The sequence below is a fragment of the Lathyrus oleraceus genome, chromosome 3 (genome assembly GCF_024323335.1).
Source record: "Lathyrus oleraceus cultivar Zhongwan6 chromosome 3, CAAS_Psat_ZW6_1.0, whole genome shotgun sequence".
Taxonomy (NCBI): domain Eukaryota; kingdom Viridiplantae; phylum Streptophyta; class Magnoliopsida; order Fabales; family Fabaceae; genus Lathyrus; species Lathyrus oleraceus.
In genome coordinates, this window is record NC_066581.1 from 340,337,244 (window position 1) to 340,357,334 (window position 20,091).

Below are 20,091 nucleotides of genomic sequence, written 5' to 3' on the forward strand. Positions count from 1 at the left end.
ATTTTGGCCTAAGCCGCCCTTTTGGGTTTTCAACTTAGCGAGTCGTTCTTTTCTTTTTAGGCGAAGTATTTCTTGACTGCATCTGCGTTCACAAGACGAGTGAACTCTTCACCATCCATAGTTGTAAGAATCAAGGCACCACCTGAAAAGGCTCTCTTAACAACATACGGGCCTTCATAATTGGGAGTCCATTTTCCTATGGAATTTGGCTTGAACGAAAAAATCTTCTTGAGCACAAGGTCACCTTCTCTGAACACTCGAGGTTTGGCCTTCTTATCAAAAGCTTTCTTCATTCTTTGTTGATATAACTGGCCATGACACATGGCAGTCAATCTCTTCTCTTCAATCAAATTCAGCTGATCAAACCTGGTCTGACACCATTCAGCTTCAATCAACTTGGCTTCCATGAGCACACGCAATGAAGGAATCTCAACATCTACGGGGAGTAATGCTTCCATACCATACACAAGTGAGAAAGGGGTTGCTCCTGTTGAAGTGCGGACGGATGTACGATACCCATGCAAAGCAAATGAGAGCATCTCATGCCAATCCTTATACGTGACAACCATCTTCTGGATAATCTTCTTGATGTTCTTATTTGCAGCTTCAACAGCCCCATTCATCTTGGGTCTGTAGGGGGAATAATTATGATATGCAATCTTGAAGTCTTTGCAAAGATATTCCATCATATTGTTATTCAAGTTCGATCTATTATCAGTAAGGATCTTACTTGGCACACCATAACGGCATATGATCTGATTCTTGATAAACCTCACAACAACTTGCTTGGTTACATTTGCATACGGTGCCGCTTCAGCCTATTTGGTGAAGTAATCAATTGCCACTAAAATGAAACGATGTCCATTCGAAGCTTTGGGCTCAATCATCCCAATCATATCAATTCCCCACATGGAGAAAGGCCATGGGGAAGAGATAACATTCAATAGTGTCGGAGAAACATGAATCTTATCAGTACAAATTTGACACTTGTGGCATTTCTTCACAAAATTGCAACAGTCAGATTCCATTGTTAGCCAATAGTAACCTGCTCGCAACATCTTCTTCGCCATTGCATGTCCATTGGAATGAGTACCAAAGGAACCTTCATGCACTTCAGTCATCAACATGTCTGCTTCGTGTCTATCCACGCATCTGAGCAAAACCATGTCGAAGTTTCTCTTGTACAGTATATCACCATTCAAGTAGAAATTGTCGGCTAATCTTCTCAAAGTCTTCTTATCTTTCAAAGATGCCCCAGGCGGGTAAATCTGACTCTGAAGAAAACACTTGATGTCGTAATACCACGGCTTCTCGTCTTTTATCTCTTCAACAGCAAACACATGAGTTGTCCTATCAAGATGCATCACAGATAAATTGGGAACTTCATTCCAATATTTTACTACAATCATGGATGCCAACGTTGCATGAGCATCTGCCATCCGGTTCTCATCTCGAGGGATATGATGAAATTCAACCTTTGTAAAGAAAGTTGAAATCCTCCTCGCATAATCTCTATATGGTATCAAACAAGGTTGATTTGTCTCCCATTTGTCGCATTACGCGAAAAACCGGCGGGAAAAAGAAACAACAGAGCCGCCACCGTGCGTTATTTATCCCAAAAGAGGGAAAGGAAACGCTCGAAGTAAACCTGGAAAAGACATGGTCTCGCGACCAAAGAGAGATGGGATCGGGAGTCGGTTATGCGAAGGGAAGGTATTAGCACCCCTACGCATCCGTCGTACTCGACGGGATCCACGCACAAAAGGAAGGATAAAAGTTGCTAAAAACTGCTCACAAACATCCAACACTGGCTGAAAGAGACACAGAAACGACAAAAGAAACTAACTCGGCAGGATATCGCATCCTGGGCCTACGTAGTCTGTCAGGCACAGACATCAGAGTTGACGTAGTTGGGACAGGGAAACGTGCTCGCTAGGATGTCGCATCCTATGCATACGTATCTTCTCGGACTAAAGAAGAATCAGAGAACTCGTAGCTCGGCTAACGCACGCCAAACAAAACATAAACAGGAAACCGACTGCCAATCGCTGGACTTACGTCAGACTCCACACAAAAGCAGGCAAACATGGAAACCGAATGCCAATCGCTGGACTTACATCAGACTCCGAACCAAACACACCCACACTGGAAACCAAATTCCAATCGCTGGACTTACATCGGACTCCAAGCACACAACAATAGGATACGGAATGCCAATTGTTGGTCTTACATCCATCTCCTAACACACACAAGAGACAAAAGCAAAAAGGGCGCCCGGAGAGATCAGCTCATCTCCTGCCTACGTACCTCATCTGGTATGAGGATCAGGGCGACGTAGTTCCCCTACGCAGGGACAAAGGACTAGCCTAACCAGATACAAAGGGAGACGCAAACTACTAGGGAGACTACGACTCGAGCCTAGAAGTTATCATGCATACGATCCCTAAGTTAAGGTTGCTATCTAACTTGCACAGGGAGCAAGCTATCCTAAACAGCACAGGCAAAGCAAACATTCACACAATTAGCACACACTATATACAAACAAAGTGGGCTCACACAAGGTTAGGCTGTGAAACACAAGCCAACTGGAATCGGGTGTAGTTAGCTCTTAACCCTAACATTGAGAGTTAGGGTGAAGCAGATGAAATGGGAAGTGAGGGGTGTGCCTCACAGCTCTTATCCCTGGCCGGGGAGAGCTTTAATCAATGAAAGTGTGGGAGTTCAGAAAGTTGGAACTCTTCTCCACATATGACTGACTCAACAAAGATCTTGGGTTAATATCCACAATGCATCAACACAAGGTGTGTGAGCAAAGGGATGACACACTGAATAGCAGGAGATGGACTGCACATCTCTTTTATCTGTCAATTGTCTCATAGAGGTCTTTTCCTGCTTGGCACAAAGATAAACAAACACAAGCATTGCCTCTTAAGGAGGGCTTCAGACAGGTGCCTGCCCAAGTAACAAGACAGGTCTTCCAGACTACATGAAGTCAGTGAGTTATACCTCAAATGGTTAAGCAACCAAGCAAAGCAAAAACAATTTCACAATGAACTTAAGCAACTAATGTACCTGAAAACAATCCAACTCAATCAGTATACAAGTCAAATGCACTAAAAAGACAACCAATAGTCAACAGTACACAATCAAACGAGCAATGCAACAAGGTGCAAAGCACAAACTCAAGCTCAAATAAGCTAAAAGCCACCTACAAAACAAGTCAAGATTAGTTAACATCAACCAAACAATCCAACCCAAGCAATGTGAATTAATCCCCTCATGGCCATAAGCTTCTTATCCTGAAAACAAAGCTCAAACATAAGCACAAACCACTAGGACAAGGCCTAGGGTCAAAGATGGAGAAAGAAAATCCAAAACAGAACATGGAAATTGACATGAATCAAACTAAACCAATTAAGAACATAATCCAAAAGGTTCCACATCCATATCATGCACCAAATTCATTTCACAAATCAAACATGGCAAAGTATGCAAGTTGAAAGCACATTGAAGCAACAGAATGAACAAGTGCACATCAATTCAAAAATGATTCAATAAATCCCAAGAAAAATCATGGCTAAAAAGCACACATAACATGATCAACACACCAAAAATCAAGGCATTTGGACAAGTTTAAGCATGGTAATAAAATTCCATAAGGCAAGGTAAGCACAAACAAGCTCAAATAGGACACAATTTGATACATCAACTTATCACAAGCCTAAAACAGAATTAACAAATGATAAAGACCTCAAACCAAAGCCACAATAAACTTCAATATGTCTAGAAACAATGTGCAAAATTTCACATTCATAGGATAAACAACCAGCATTTCACAAATCATTGAAGTTCAAGACTACTCAAAAGCTCACAAATGGAAATCCATAAAGAAAAATCTCAAATAAATCAGAAATGAATCCAAAAATTCCAATAAAATTCATGGTCAATCACAACATCCAGAAGAAACATCATACAAAAAATCATATCATTTGGAGTTCATTTGGCATGGAAAAGAAATTCATCAAATTGAGCAAGCAAAGGTGTGACACACATTGTCACACCTACATTCAAAAGATCATAACTCAGCAACCACAAATGAGAAAAATGCAAACTCAACACCAAAATCTCCAGCAAGATTTCTTGTTTAAGCATACCAAATTTCACAAGCATTGGATTAAAACTCATAATTTCACAAGAGATATGGCAAGCAAGGTTCAAAAAACATACATGTTAACAAACCCTAGGCCAAATAAATTTCCAACCGAGCACAATTTCTGGAAAAATAACCAAAAAATACTAGACACAACAAGGAGAATGATGCAAAAATCCACACATGATTTGGATTAATATTTATTGAGTCATGATTTTTGGAAGTGAATAAAAAAATAAAAAAACATGTGGAAGCATAGTTCATGAATGGATGAAGAATGAAATAAAATGGAATGGCATTTTGGAAAAGTGCATCAGCCAGGAATCGAAGTGAGTGGATATTTGAAAACGAGCGCGCCACACAATGAAACAATGCGTTTCATTAATATGATGTGGCAATGCTGAGCGCTCCTGGCCAATCATAATGCCAGGCGTACACTACGTGGACCAATACATGTCCATTAACAACTAAACGCATGCAAACACACGCTGAAGAGGATCAAACACACTTCTGGGAATAAAACCCTAACAGCTTCATCAACATTCATCATGTTCATACGCTCAAGAACAACAGTGTATAGAAATTCAAAATAAACATACCAATGGATAGATCTTCCATCACACATCACAAATCCATGTCTAATTTAACCTAATTCAACCTATATTCAAAGATTCGAGCAAAAGAAAGTTCACATGTCAAACTTAGATCTAGCATATCTAACTCATTTCTTCATGAAAATTACTGAAACAAAGCTCAGCATGCTCAGTGATGCACGATCTACAATAAGCACATAACCATTTCACGAATTATGGAAATCGAATTCTGACCTTCAAGAAGATGCAGAAATGAAACAGGTGATTTCAGGCCTCAAGAAGCTCAAACAGATGCTCCAATACTCTTGTGTGATTGAATGGATGAATGCTTGATGCTTACTCGAGCTTGATCTTGCCAGAATTGCCAACTACCATGGATGAGTGTATGCTTCGATCTGCTTCAAATCTTGATGAATTCCTGTGAATCCTGCTTCAACTATGCTCCACAATGCTCATGGATGATGATTTGATCAAGAAAAAGGCAAGGTGTTTGAAGAAAATTGCAGAAAAAAGTGAGAGCAAAATTTGTGAAAATTTGTAGATCTGAAAATGTGATGATGTTCATGCAGTTTTCTGTTAGGATTAGCTATATATATGCTTTGTTAATCATGTTTGTTAATCATGCTTAAGCTAATGCAAGTGGATTAGTGAAAATGAAGTGTTTTGGCCAATTTGCAAATTCACCCTTATGCATGTAAGCCAATGGAACAGTGCACGTTTTTGCTTTGGGAATCACTTGAAATGTTGTTTTGAACCAAATGCAAGTGATGGAAAGTGAAAACAAAGCTTAATTTTCAAATTTGGATTTTCCCTCCAAAATTCAAATGGAAATGCAAATATTTTTATGATGGAAATGCATGGCTTATGATGCATGAATTGGATAGTACATGTCAAGACATGAATGTTGCAAAAAGAACCACTCCATTTGGCCTTATGGTTTAAAAGTTATGCATGCTTGAAGTTCAAATTCATTTGGCCAAGATTGATCCATATCTCTTCAACCACACATGAGAAATTCATGTTCTTGGACTTTTTGGAAATGGGAGAACAAGCTCTTCAACTTTCATGTTGGACAAAATTTCATTTGAAGCTTTCTTGGTCATGTAATCTTGAGGAGAAAACCTTTCCATTTTTGGCAGTTTTAAATTACAGGTCACTTACTGTTTTTGGAAACTTTCAACTGACCTCAAATTCTTCATTGTTGATGTTTGAAATGTCAAATGAGACTTGTATGGACATGAATTAGGCATCTCTAACCATCTCCCACCTTCAAATCCATGATTGAATTGACAGTTGACTTTGGTTGACTTTCTAGGGTTTCAGATGAATTGATCATTGACTGATGAACTTTGAGCCTTCAACCCTTGACCAAACCACTTCAAAATGATCTTTGAATCATATGAACTCATGGAACCAACCCTAGGGCTTTGATCTCAAGGAAAATGCACTTGCTTGCTTGCACAACTGGATCTCCTGACCAGTCTTGACTGATGACTTGCACTAGGCAATGGACAATGCAATGCTATGCAGTGGACAATAATGACCTAAAAATGAAAATGTATATACAAAATGGGAGGTGCAAATTTGAGGTGCTACAGCTGCCCCTATTCAATCAATTGGGAACCCGAACGGATGAGAGCAACGACTGTCAGACCTTCAGGGTAAACAGGGATTGAATACCGAAGAACCGTAGAAATTTGCACACTGCGGGGAATGACTTATGATATTTGCAATTTGCAGGGGATATACAAAGAAAAGTCGAGCAACCAGACAAGACGTTTACCGACGACTCCTGGGGGATTTTGATTTTTATCAAAAGAAAGGCACAACCAAACGTCAACGGACGAGAGGGAAAAACTCATCGTTTATCGACACCAACGGAGAGGTGACCAGACATTAACGAATGACTGGGAAAGACTCGACCAAACGTCAACGGACGACAGGGAGAAGCTCGACGTTTACCAACACCAACGAAAAGGTGACCAGACATTAACGAATGACTGGGAAAGACTCGACCAGACGTCAACGGACGAAAGGGAGAAGCTCGACGTTTATCGACACCAACGGAAAGGTGACCAGACATTAACGAATGACTGGGAAAGACTCGACCAAACGTCAACGGACGAAAGGGAGAAGCTCGACGTTTATCGACACCAACGGAGAGGTGACCAGACATTAACGAATGACTAGGAAAGACTCGACCAGACGTCAACGGATGAAAGGGAGAAGCTCGACGTTTATCGACACCAACGGAGAGGTGAACACTTCACTAGAGGAGGAAGGGAAATAATTGCAACCGGAAACCAAATAGGACGTTTACCGACGACTCTACTGGGGATTTCTGGCTAGGGAATTACCAGACATTTACCGATGACTGGGATGATACTCGATGTTTACCGACATCGAAAGATGATGTTTACCGACACCAATCAAAGATGACCAGACATTAACGAATGACTGGGGAGTAGGATATACAACTAGACGTCAACGGACGACTAGGCAAAAACTCAACGTTTATCGACACCAACGGAGAGGTGAATCACTGGGGAAAAAAAAGTTAACACAACCAACCATCAACGGACGATCGGGAAAAACTCATCGTTTATCGACACCAACGGAGAGGTGACTCTGAGGGGAAAGATACCACTATACGTCAACGGACGAATAGGAAAAAAACTCAACGTTTACCGACACCAACGGAGAGGTGACTCTCTGGGGAGAGAAAATATAACTCAACCAAACGTCAACGAACGATTGGGAAAAACTCATCGTTTATCGACACCAACGGAGAGGAGAATCTGAGGAATCAACAAACATTAGCAAATGATCTGTGGGGAACATGCAACTATACGTCAACGGACGAATAGGAAAAACTCAACGTTTATCGACACCAACGGAGAGGTGACATCTGCCTGGGGAAGATAAGGGTATTACGAACATCGAAAGATGATGTTTACTGACATCAAAAGAAGACCAGACATTTACCGATGACTGGGGTAGGACTCGATGTTTACCGACACCGAAAAAATGGTGTTTACCGACACCAAAGAAGACCAGACATTAACGAATGACTGGGGAGTACTCGATGTTTACCGACACCGAAAGAATGGTGTTTACCGACACCAAAGAAATAACACACGCGGGTGCTGACATGACATTGACCGGTATCACAAGATGACATCTACATATGTCAGGGCAAGGCTAAACACTTGTTGGGGATCTCACTGGGGAGAATCAAGCTTTCCTTTCACGGACGCGTGAGGAAATAAACCTCTCTGGGGAATTACCAATCATGAATGCTGTCAGGAGCAACTGTAGCAAATGTGTCGTACAGATGTTGAACAATGATCCGCCTCTGTTGGGGATATGGCCCAAACTGGTTTAACACATGAATGCATATGTTTGAATTTTTCTATGGCGTAATGCTCCATATCAAATGGAAATGCTACGCGTTTTGAGGATGCAATGATTACTATATGCCAAATGCAAAATGATGAACTCCTGCTGGGGAGCAAAACTGATCAGGTACTCCGACTCTGCGGGGAGACTCTGTCTGAGGAATACTCTACGGGGAGAGCACCGACTTCTCACTCATGCTGGAGAAATAAAACTGTTGTTGGGGACAGGATCCCAATCCACTCGGGGACTCCGCTTGGGGAACAAACAATGCGACTTGGCTGAGGAACTACACAAGGCGACTTCACTGGGGAGAGTTGCCCATCCACAAGTAGGATAAGCTCTGCTGGAGATAAATCACCGAACCTGATCCACTCGGGGAACCTGCTGGAGAAAACCATCAACACAAATCTCTGCTCGGGAGATCTGCTAGGGAAAACTTCACAACCCTGACGGGGACAGGCATTTGCCACTCTGCTGAGGAAATGCAACTCTGGCTGGGGAAAGAATATACCAGACCACACCGGAGATAGACATCCACAACCCTGCCTGGGGATAAGCATTCATGGCCACGTTGGGGATACAACGTCCTTCTGACTCAGTGGGGATAATCCATCTTCAAACTCAGCTGGGAACTCAACTGGGGAACGGTCTGCTGGGGAATCGTCCTTACAGATAACAACCTGCAAAACAGCACAACATACATGCCCCAGGGGTTTGCATGGACAAGATACGCTCAAGTGTCCTCAACATTCAAAATGATTTTCAAATGTTTTATCCTTCTGCACATTTATTGTTTAGCCTTCATGTTTTTATATGCAACGTTATCAAACATTTGGACGTTTTTGCAAACAAAACAGTAACAATAAAAACAAGAGAGCTATTTATCTGAATAACGACTTTTACTGATTGAAAATGGGCCTGAAAAGGAGAACACATAGGGAAGCAATTCCTAGAAAGAGGTAATTGCGCACAAAAGGAAAAATCTATCCTAATGGCAATGAACATGGCATCCACTATTTCCCAATTCTGTTATAACTCACAGATCATCAGTTTTCCTCCCAACTTCCTTGCTTTCTGAGAAGAATGACTGGACCGATCACATCTTTCGAGATGGCAGACGACGAAGCGCGATGAAGTACAGATAACTCAGACTGTAGTCTTCGCCTTAATCCCTCTTTTGCCTGGATCACCCTTTCGGGTTTTCAATCCACCGGGATACCCATTTTTGCCTAAGCCGCCCTTGCGGGTTTTCGACTCACCGGGTGTACAAATTCTTTTCATTTTTATCCCTAATTTTTTCCCGAACCTTTTCTTTCTGTTTTTTGGTTCGCCGGGATGCCCTTTTTTGCCTGGACTCTTTTATTCTTTTTTGTCCAGCGGGTCAATTTATGCGAAGTATTTTTTGACTACATCTGAGTTAACAAGGGACGGAAAATCTTCACCATCCATAGTTGTAAGCATCAAGGCTCCACCGGAGAAGACCTTCTTAACAACATATGGACCTTCATAATTAGGAGTCTACTTGTCCCTATTATCTGTACTGGGAGGAAGGATCCTCTTCAAAACTAGATCACCGGTCTGATAGATTCGAGGACGCACTTTCTGATCAAAGGCTCTCTTCATCCTTCTCTGATACAACTGCCCATGGCACACAGCTGCTAGCCGTCTCTCTTCGATAAGGCTCAACTCATTAAACCTTGTTCGAATCCACTCGGCTTCGTCAAGCTTGACATCTAACAAGACTCTCAGAGAAGGAATCTCCACTTCAACAGGTAGGACTGCTTCCATACCATACACAAGGGAGTACGGGGTTGCCCCGGTCGACGTACGTACTGAGGTACGGTACCCATGCAAAGCGAAAGGCAGCATCTCATGCCAATCCTTGTACGTCACGACCATCTTCTGCATAATCTTCTTGATATTCTTGTTTGCCGCCTCTACAGCACCATTCATCTTTGGTCTATAAGGAGAAGAATTGTGATGTTTAATCTTGAAATCTTTGCAAAGCTCTTTCATCATCTTGTTATTGAGATTCGAACCATTGTCAGTGATGATTCTCTCAGGAACCCCATAACGACAGATGATTTCCTTCTTGATGAACCGGGCAACCACTTGTTTGGTAACATTGGCATAGGAAGCTGCTTCCACCCACTTGGTGAAGTAATCAATCGCAACCAGGATGAAGCGATGTCCGTTAGAAGCAGTAGGCTCGATCCTCCCGATCATATCAATGCCCCACATGGCAAACGACCAAGGCGAATTCATGACATTCAGAGGGCTTGGTGGTACATGCACCTTATCAGCATAGATCTGGCATTTATGGCACTTCCGAGCATACTTGAAACAATCGGATTCCATAGTCATCCAGTAATAACCGGCTCTCAACAATTTCTTAGACATTGCATGACCACCAGCATGAGTACCAAACGAACCCTCATGCACTTCTTGCATCAACATGCCTGCTTCGTGTCTATCCACGCATCTGAGCAGAACCATGTCAAAGTTTCTCTTGTATAGCACATCATCCTGATTCAAATAAAAGCTTCCAGCTAGCCTTCTCAGGGTTTTCTTGTCATTCTTCGACGCACCTTCAGGATACTCCTAGCTCTTGAGGAAATTCTTGATATCATAGTACCACGGTTTCTCATCAACAACAGACTCGGCTGCAAACACATACGCAGGCCTCTCGAGTCGATTCACCGCAACATGTGGCACATGATTCCACCAATGAACTTTGATCATAGAAGACAAAGTAGCCAATGCATCAGCCATCTGATTCTCATCCCGGGGGACATGATACAACTTCACCTTCTTGAAGAACGTCAGTATTCTTCTGGTGTAATCTCTATAAGGAATCAAATGCGGCTGGTTCGTATTCCAATCTCTATTGACCTGATTGATCACTAGAGCGGAATCTCCGTAAATGTCAAGCGTTTTGATCCTTAAATCAATGGCTTCTTCTATCCCCATGATACAAGCCTCATACTCAGCCTCGTTGTTGGTGACGTCGAAAGTCAATATGGCAGAAAAAGGTATATGAGCACCTTTAGGATTGATAAGCACTGCACCAACACCGTTACCATTCACATTCACAGCCCCATCAAACATCAATGTCCACTTGTCATCAGGATCCGGTCCTTCCTCGACAAGAGGCTCTTCACAGTCTTTCATCTTCAGATACATGATGTCTTCATCAGGGAATTCAAACATCATCGGCTGATAATCTTCAATCGGTTGCTCGGCGAGATAGTCTGATAAAATACTACCTTTGATGGCCTTCTGCGACGTGTACTGGATATCATACTCTGTTAAAATCATCTGCCAACGGGCAACACGTCCGGTGAGAGCCGGCTTCTCAAAGATGTATTTCACTAGATCCATCTTAGAAATCAATAAGGTAGTATGGTTCAACATATACTGCCTCAATCGGCGAGCAGCCCAGGCCAAAGCACAGCAAGTTTTCTCAAGCTGTGAATATTTGATTTCACAGTCGGTAAACTTTTTGCTAAGGTAGTATATGGCATGCTCTTTTCGACCAGACTCGTCATGCTGTCCCAATACACACCCCATCGAGTTCTCAGTCACTGATAGGTACATTATCAGCGGTCTCCCAGGAACTGGAGGTATAAGGATTGGAGGTTTCTGTAAATATTCTTTTATCTTGTCAAAAGCTTTCTGACAGTTATCATTCCACCTGATTGCTTGATTCTTTCTTAACAATTTGAATATTGGTTCACACGTGGCAGTTAGGTGAGATACAAACCTTGCAATGTAGTTCAATCTCCCTAAAAACCCACGAACCTGCTTTTCTGTTTTCGGTTCAGGCATTTCTTGAATAGCTTTGACTTTTGCTGGATCAACCTCAATCCCTTTCTCACTGACAATGAAGCCTAACAGCTTCCCAGATCTCACACCAAACGTACACTTGTTCGGGTTCAGCCTCAGTTTGAACTTTCTCAGCCGATCAAACAACTTCTGCAAATTAACCAAGTGCTCCTCTTCTGTCTGCGACTTCGCAATCATATCATCCACGTACACTTCAATCTCTTTGTGCATCATGTCATGAAATAGAGTCGTCATAGCCCTCTGATAGGTAGCACCGGCATTCTTCAGCCCAAATGGCATCACCTTATAGCAGAACATGCCCCAAGGTGTAATGAACGTCGTCTTTTCCATGTCCTCTGGCGCCATCTTAATCTGATTATATCCAGAGAAACCATCCATGAAAGAGAAAACCGAGGATTGAGCCGTATTATCAACCAATACATCAATGTGAGGTAATGGAAAATCATCTTTCGGACTCGCTCTATTCAGATCCCGGTAATCGACACACATTCTGACTTTGCCATCCTTCTTCGGCATGGGAACGATGTTGGCCACCCACGGGGGATAAGTCATCACTGACAAGAAACCCGCATCGAACTGCTTCTGAACCTCTTCCTTGATCTTAACAGCCATATCAGGACTCGTTCTACGAAGCTTCTGCTTGACCGAAGGACAATCTTCTCTGAGAGGTAGCCTATGCACCACAATATCGGTATCCAACCCAGGCATATCTTGATAAGACCAGGCGAATATCTCCACATACTCTCTCAGCATCTCAATCAATCTGCTCTTGACCTCTGTCTTCAAAGCAGCCCCGATCTTGATATCTCTTCTGGCATCCTCCGTACCAAGATTAATAATCTCCAACTCCTCCTGATGAGGTTGGATGACCCTTTCCTCCTGCTTCAATAATCTGACCAGTTCTTTAGGGAGTTCACAGTCTTCCTCGCTCTCCTCTTCAGCTTGGTAGATGGGATTGTCGAAATCATACTGAGCCATAACAGAACTGTTCATAGTGGATGCCATAAGATCACTTCTGCATGTTTAATGCTTTGTTTTAGAAAAAAGAGTTCAAGAAAATCACAAAAACAAAAACATTGCCATTTTTATTTTTTTTGAAAAATGAAAAACAAAAATAGAAAGACAGGGATCACAAAATTGTTTGCAAAACGTCCTTTATTAATGATAATCATTGAAAACATGATGAGGCCCTACAATGAACCACTACGTCTTGGGCAGAACGTAGGGTTTTGTGCAGAATGAAAAAACAAAAGAAAATTACTCTGTTTGAAGAGTAACTTGGACCACATCTTCTGTTGTCCAGTTGTTGACCATCTCCCCTGGTGCACACGGGCGAACCCAGTTGTCGAGATCACAATCACTGTCACCATCTTCACTACCGACCGCAAAGACGTCACCGCGATTCATCAGCCCAGCGCTGGTAAAGGTACTCGGACCTGCCTGCACACCCTGCTCCGTCTGCAAAGGTTGATAGCCAATTCCAAACTTATCCTCTTTGATAGGAAAATCCACCATCTTGCCCCAGCCTTCAGCCTTTCCAGAGTCAACAACCTCCTTGGCTTGCTTGTACGATGCAATTGAGGCACTTGGCTTCTTTTGATCAGCAAAAGCCACCCTCTCAAGAGCAACAGTCTCAAATGCCTGGCATAAGGTTTCATGGATCTCGCCATCCACCTCTACATATTTGAAAGAGGATAGGTGACTCACCAGAATATCTTCTTCGCCGCACACGGTCACAATCTGACCATTCCAGACATACTTCAGCTTCTGGTGGAGAGTTGACGAAACTGCCCCAGCTGCGTGAATCCATGGACGCCCCAACAAACAACTGTAAGCGGGCTGGATGTCCATAACATAGAAGATGATGTCGAAGACCTCCGGACCTATCTTCACTGGCAAGGTGACTTCACCAAAAACAGAATGTTTGGATCCGTCAAATGCACGCACAATCAGGTCACTTGGAGTGAGCACAGCCCCTTCCACAGCTATCTTCTTCAGAATCTGCTTAGGCAACACATTCAGCGACGAGTCAGTGTCTACCAACACGTGAGACAAAACAGCATCCTTGCACTCCATGGTGATATGCAAGGCCTTATTATGATTACGCCCTTCAGGCGTCAAGTCCAGGTCAGTGAACCCCAAACCATGTCTGGTGCTCATGTTGGCAATCACACCCTCCAGTTGGTTGACAGAAATCTCCTGAGGCACGTAAGCCATATTCAGCATCTTCAACAAGGCATTACGATGTGCCTCAGAGCACAGAAGCAATGAGAGGATTGAAATTTTGGACGGAGTCTGATTCAGTTGGTCTACAATCTTGTAATCACTTTCCTTGATTATTTTCATGAACTCCTCCACATCCTTCTCGGACGAACCCTCAGGCGCTTCCTTCTGAGCTGGTTCCTCATCAACCACTGCCTGTTTGCCTCTAGCCTTGGTGAGAGCCTCGGCATTGTTGTCTCTTAATGGTTTCGGAGCAAACAGACGTCCACTTCTGGTAAAACCTCCTGGTCCACCAACATTGTCCACAACTGGACTTGCAACCACAGGAGTTTTTACCGGCACACCGATAGTCACAGGCGCTTGATTAACCGGTTTGACCTGACTCTCAGCCTTTCGATTTTTGCGATAAGCGTTATCATACTTCCATGGTACAGCCCTACTGTCAACAGCCCTTCTGACCGGAGCGACAATTGTAGTCGGAGTACTGGCGGTAACTGGTGCAGAAATAGTAACAGGGGTACCACTTGTTGCAGGCGCACTAACAACCCTCTGGCCACATCCTTCAGACGGTTTGAAATAGATAGTGACAGTCGACACCATCCCACGTTCTCTAACAGCCCGACTGAATTGCAAACTGCCTTCGTCCATCAAACCCTAGACACCAACCCTCAACTGACTACAGCCATTCTCTGCTTCAGCACAATCAACACAGCCCTGATCACAGCCCGGGTAAACACCTCCACTCAGCAAACGGCCCTTTACAACCAACAAAGAAGTCTGAACATCTTCCACACGGACTACCAGATCTTCAGCTTCTGCCCCTTCAATATTGTTCACTCTGTGTGCACCATGCGGCGGCATTGGGTTATTTACAACATTTGGCACAGTAGCAAAATTGATAGTTTTAGCGTCAATCAGGTCCTGGACTTTATGATGAAAAGCCCTGCAGTTCTCAATGTGGTGTCCCGGTGCACCAGAATGAAAGTCACAACGCACGTTGGCATCATACCCAGGTGGTATTTTTGTCAACGGTGCCATTGTCCTCAACTCCACAAACCCTAGTCTGAGCAACTCAGGTAGCAGCTCAGCATAAGTCATCGGTAATGGGTCAAAACGTCGATCAGGCATCCTCTACCTAGGCTGATACGGATGTTGTTGTTGTTGTTGTTGTTGTGGCGGTTGTTGAACTCTCTGTTGTTGCGGTTGTTGACGAGGTTGAGGTGCTGGAATGGTCACAGCAGCAACCTGGCGATACTGATTTCTATTCCCAATCCTCCTCCCATGCTGCACAGCACTGGCTTCACCCTCTCTCTGACGAGGTTCCCCAGCAAAAGGTTTCTTCGAAGACGAGGACCCAACATCTTGAATTTTACCAGCTTTAATCAAACTTTCTGTCCTCTCTCCGTAAATAACCACATCTGAGAAACTACCGAATGGGCAGCTTCCCATCCGGTCCATGAAAACACCTTGTAGAGTGCCAATGAACATGTCAGTTAACTCCCTCTCCAGCATATGGGGTTGTACTCTAGCAGCCAATTCACGCCACCTCTGAGCGTACTCCTTGAAGCTCTCGCCAGATTTCTGACAAAGACTCTGCAGCTGAGTCCGGCTAGGCGCCATATCCATGTTGTGTTTGTATTGCCTCAAGAAGGCCTCACCCAGATCCCTCCAGCATCGGATAGAATCTCTCTTAAGTTCCATATACCAATCCAAGGAAGCCCCAGATAAGCTATCCTGGAAGAAGTACATCCACATCTTCTCATCATCGGTGTAAGCAGAGATTTTCCGATAATAAGCCTGCACATGAGTGCAAGGACAAGAGGTGCCATTATATTTATCGAACGAGGGCGCTTTGAATTTATAGTGAATCCTCAATCCTTCCACTAGCCCCATGTTGGTCACATCAAAACCCAAGGAATTCTGACACTCCATGGCTCTTATTTTCTCAGCAAGGGCATCCACCTTACGATCCATATCCTCGACTCTTCCAACAACTTCATCATCTTCACTCAGCAAAGTGAACATGTCCTCTTGTCTGTCAACAATCGGAGCCGGATGACGAACCGGAGCCCGGGTATCTCTAGCATTGACAGTCTCTGCAGCAAGAGGCTGTCCGTTGATTCTGATCCCCCTTAACTCATCGCCCACAGCATAGTCATTGGCGGGAGCAGCAGCATTAACATTCTCATGAACAGGTACGCCCACAGGCGAAGCACGGTTGGACTGCGGAATACCGGTCTCTTGTCTTTGAACCAGGGCTCGAAGTTCCTCTTGACCTTGCGCAACCCCTTGCATCATCGTCATAAACTGGGCCATGTTTGCCCTCATCTCAGCCAATTCCGTCTGAACTTGATCCATACTTCTTTGTTGATTGAGTCTGGTTGAATAACGATGTGGTCTTTGATCAGCTATCCTGCCTGACACAGGAACCAGAGTGAGAAGTCGCGAACAAGAACACCTGTTATGCGAAATGATATGAGTATGATGCTAATGCATATGATGCACATGATATGCTCATTTCTCAGGCATTCAAAGAGCCTAATTCATCTTCGAAAGATGGCAACCTGCAGCAAGGACAACACAGAAGCACAAGAACAACATATACAAGAGCAATGAGTACAAGGTAAAACCAACAACCTTATCTATAGATAAGAGCAACAGGATCATACAACAAAGTCAACAAAGATCCGAGTAAATCAACAATGAATCCCACCCAACAGGCCTGGGGGTGATTCTCAACATAAACATCAGGAATACAAGCTAAGACAAACGACTTCCAGGAATGAGCGTCCTCAAGTAATGACACTGGTCTATCAACAGGTCACACTCTGAACATTCTGGCAAGGGAGTGATCTTCTCTTTCAACTGTCTTCTGAGCTCTACAACTTCTCCTCCAAGTTGGTTCTCTGATGCATGCCTCTGATCGACTTCCTTCTTCAACTGGAGATCTTTGTCTCTGAGTTGCTTCTCCAAGTCTCTTATCTTCTTCTGATAGCTGGCCTCAACTCTCTGCAATCTCAAACACTCACGGTGTTTTGCATTCAACAAGTTATCCAGCTCTTCATAAGATCTCTTCTTGCTCCTTACTCCACCCATATCTACACTCTGGATGTCTCTGAGTTGATGAGTCAGGTTCAACCTATCAGCTTTGGCTTGGTACAACTCCACCTGGGCATCTTGCTTTTTCTCCTTCAACCTACGATTCTCCATCAAGGCTTGCTTGTACTGCTCAGCAGGTACACTCTCAGCAAGGATCAAAGGTGGTTGCACTTGCAAAGGATTCATCATATCATAGGGTAATAACAAAGTCTCCACTCTCTTCTTGACCCACTCAGTGTAGTCAGGCATGGCAATGGTAAACTTCTTCCCTAAGACAGCTCCATCCTTGACACCAATAGACTTCCAAGCTCTTCCTACCTGCTCCAATCTAACAGGGTCGCTTCGCTTCTCAAAATACACATTCTCAACTATCTCAGCTTCAAGTGGTCTTCCATTCATCACGAACCCTAACTGGCGAAGAGAAAGAACTGGGTTGTAATTGATGCAACCCTTAGACCCTACAAGTGGCACATTCCGAAACGCTCCACGACTCATAATAACATCACGCACATCCATCCGGTAAGACTGCCATCTGATATCATATGATGTAAGAGACATAACCCTTTGAGTCCACTTATGAGTGCTCTGAGCATCCACAAAAGGTCCACTGACTGGCAGGAGAGACAAGAACCATCTGAGCAACAGTGGGAGATAGCATCTGATAGCTCCACCCTTACCATGCCTACTGTGGATAGCATAGTAAGTGTCAGCTAACAGAGTAGGAACCGGGTTTCCTCCAAGAAAGATGATGACTGCAGCATAATCCACAAAGTTGGGCATACTCGGGAACAAAACAATCCCATAGATCATAACAGCTATCTGAGCATGAAAAGCTTCCCAATTCTCCTTCTCAGCTTCTTCTCTAGCAGTCCTCAACAGAAACTTCAAAGGCAACCCTACAACATCCCCATTGGACTTCCAATTATCACTGACTTCCTTGATACCCAAATGGAGAGCTCTAGCAACAACTCTGAAATCAACCTCTTTAGGCACGTCCAAGAAAGGAACCTGATACCGGATCGGAACACTTAGCAAGATGGAATACTCCTCAAGAGTAGGCGCCAACTGATAATCCTGAAAAGTGAAGCAACGAAGCTCTGGGTCATAGAACTGAAGAAGAGTCTGCAACGGCACTGGATCAACTACCATCTTCAACAGTGTCAGAATATCCCCATACTGATCAACAAACACCTTCTGATTACCACTGATCACAAAGTTGCTCAACTCTATCAGAGACGTCAAAGGCTCACGGGGAAAGCTGTAGGAACAAGTCTTCCGCTTCAACTCTGGGACTGTTGCCATCTCTATCAGTGAATAGACTCTGGAATGTACCTGAGAAATGATATGCATGCAGAGATTAGCTTTTTTCTTTTCTCTTTTTTTTCTTTCTTCATTTTTTTTATTGCGTATCTTTTTGAAAGTAAACATGCTATGATGCAAATGATGCAGACAAGACTGGCAGGCTGTGCATCTCGGAACACAGGATCAAAGCTTCGGCTTGAACTCGGAACCACAATTCATCTGAAACCCAAAGTCATCTGAGAAACTGTCATCTGAAGAACCAAGAGTCACCAACAGGATCACAAGTCACCAACAAGTCACCGACAAGTCACCAACTGTACCTGTTATAATGATCATTCCCTCCCCACTCACGGGTGTCATCTAGGCCAGGGTAAGGTCAAGAGAAACGCAGCATAAATAACCCTTTCATAGAATATCATCATATACACACCCGAAGTATGTAACGATGATACCCCATCAGAGTCTGAACTGCTCGTGATATCAATGTTCCGCTAAGTGGCGCAATACCACCCGCTTCCCATGAATCACTCTATTCCTAGGTGTCCTAGATTTCACTCATAGCCTGGGTATTGGGCCTTTTACCTCGAGTAACTCCCACCCCAACAGAGAGACAACACAGCACAGCCAGATGCACAGATGAATATGAATGAATGCAAACATAAATGCAAACATAAATGCAAACAATAAATAAATGCATGCAATAAATGAAACAGCAAAAAGCAACCAAACCCTATCCTAGAGAGCGCTAGGAGAGACTCGCTTAGGGAAGATGGACTAGCAAGAGGTCAACTTCTCTTTGTCCCCAGCAGAGTCGCCAGCTGTCGCATTACGCGAAAAACCGGCGGGAAAAAGAAACAACAGAGCCGCCACTGTGCGTTATTTATCCCAAAAGAGGGAAAGGAAACGCTCGAAGTAAACCTGGAAAAGACATGGTCTCGCGACCAAAGAGAGATGGGATCGGGAGTCGGTTATGCGAAGGGAAGGTATTAGCACCCCTACGCATCCGTCGTACTCGACGGGATCCACGCACAAAAGGAAGGATAAAGGTTGCTAAAAACTGCTCACAAACATCCAACACTGGCTGAAAGAGACACAGAAACGACAAAAGAAACTAACTCGGCAGGATATCGCATCCTGGGCCTACGTAGTCTGTCAGGCACAGACATCAGAGTCGACGTAGTTGGGACAGGGGAAACATGCTCGCTAGGATGTCGCATCCTATGCATACGTATCTTCTCGGACTAAAGAAGAATCAGAGCACTCGTAGCTCGGCTAACGCACGCCAAACAAAACATAAACAGGAAACCGACTGCCAATCGCTGGACTTACGTCAGACTCCACACAAAAGCAGGCAAACATGGAAACTGAATGCCAATCGCTGGACTTACATCAGACTCCGAACCAAACACACCCACACTGGAAACCAAATGCCAATCGCTGGACTTACATCGGACTCCAAGCACACAACAATAGGATACG

At 43.7% G+C, this 20,091-nt stretch overlaps 1 protein-coding gene across 1 annotated transcript in view; it reads right to left on the bottom strand.

Moving 5' to 3' along the window:
* Positions 1-15,072, bottom strand: part of LOC127131180 (putative 3,4-dihydroxy-2-butanone kinase) — a 38,947-nt gene extending 23,875 nt beyond the window's left edge. Inside the window, exons 1-2 of the mRNA XM_051060114.1 lie at positions 14,878-15,072; positions 14,509-14,760 (exon numbers count right to left, since the gene is read on the bottom strand). Of these exons, the coding sequence (XP_050916071.1) occupies positions 14,509-14,760; positions 14,878-15,072 (447 nt within the window). The remainder of the gene's footprint in view (positions 1-14,508; positions 14,761-14,877) is intronic.
* Between the last annotated feature and the right edge of the window lie 5,019 nt (positions 15,073-20,091).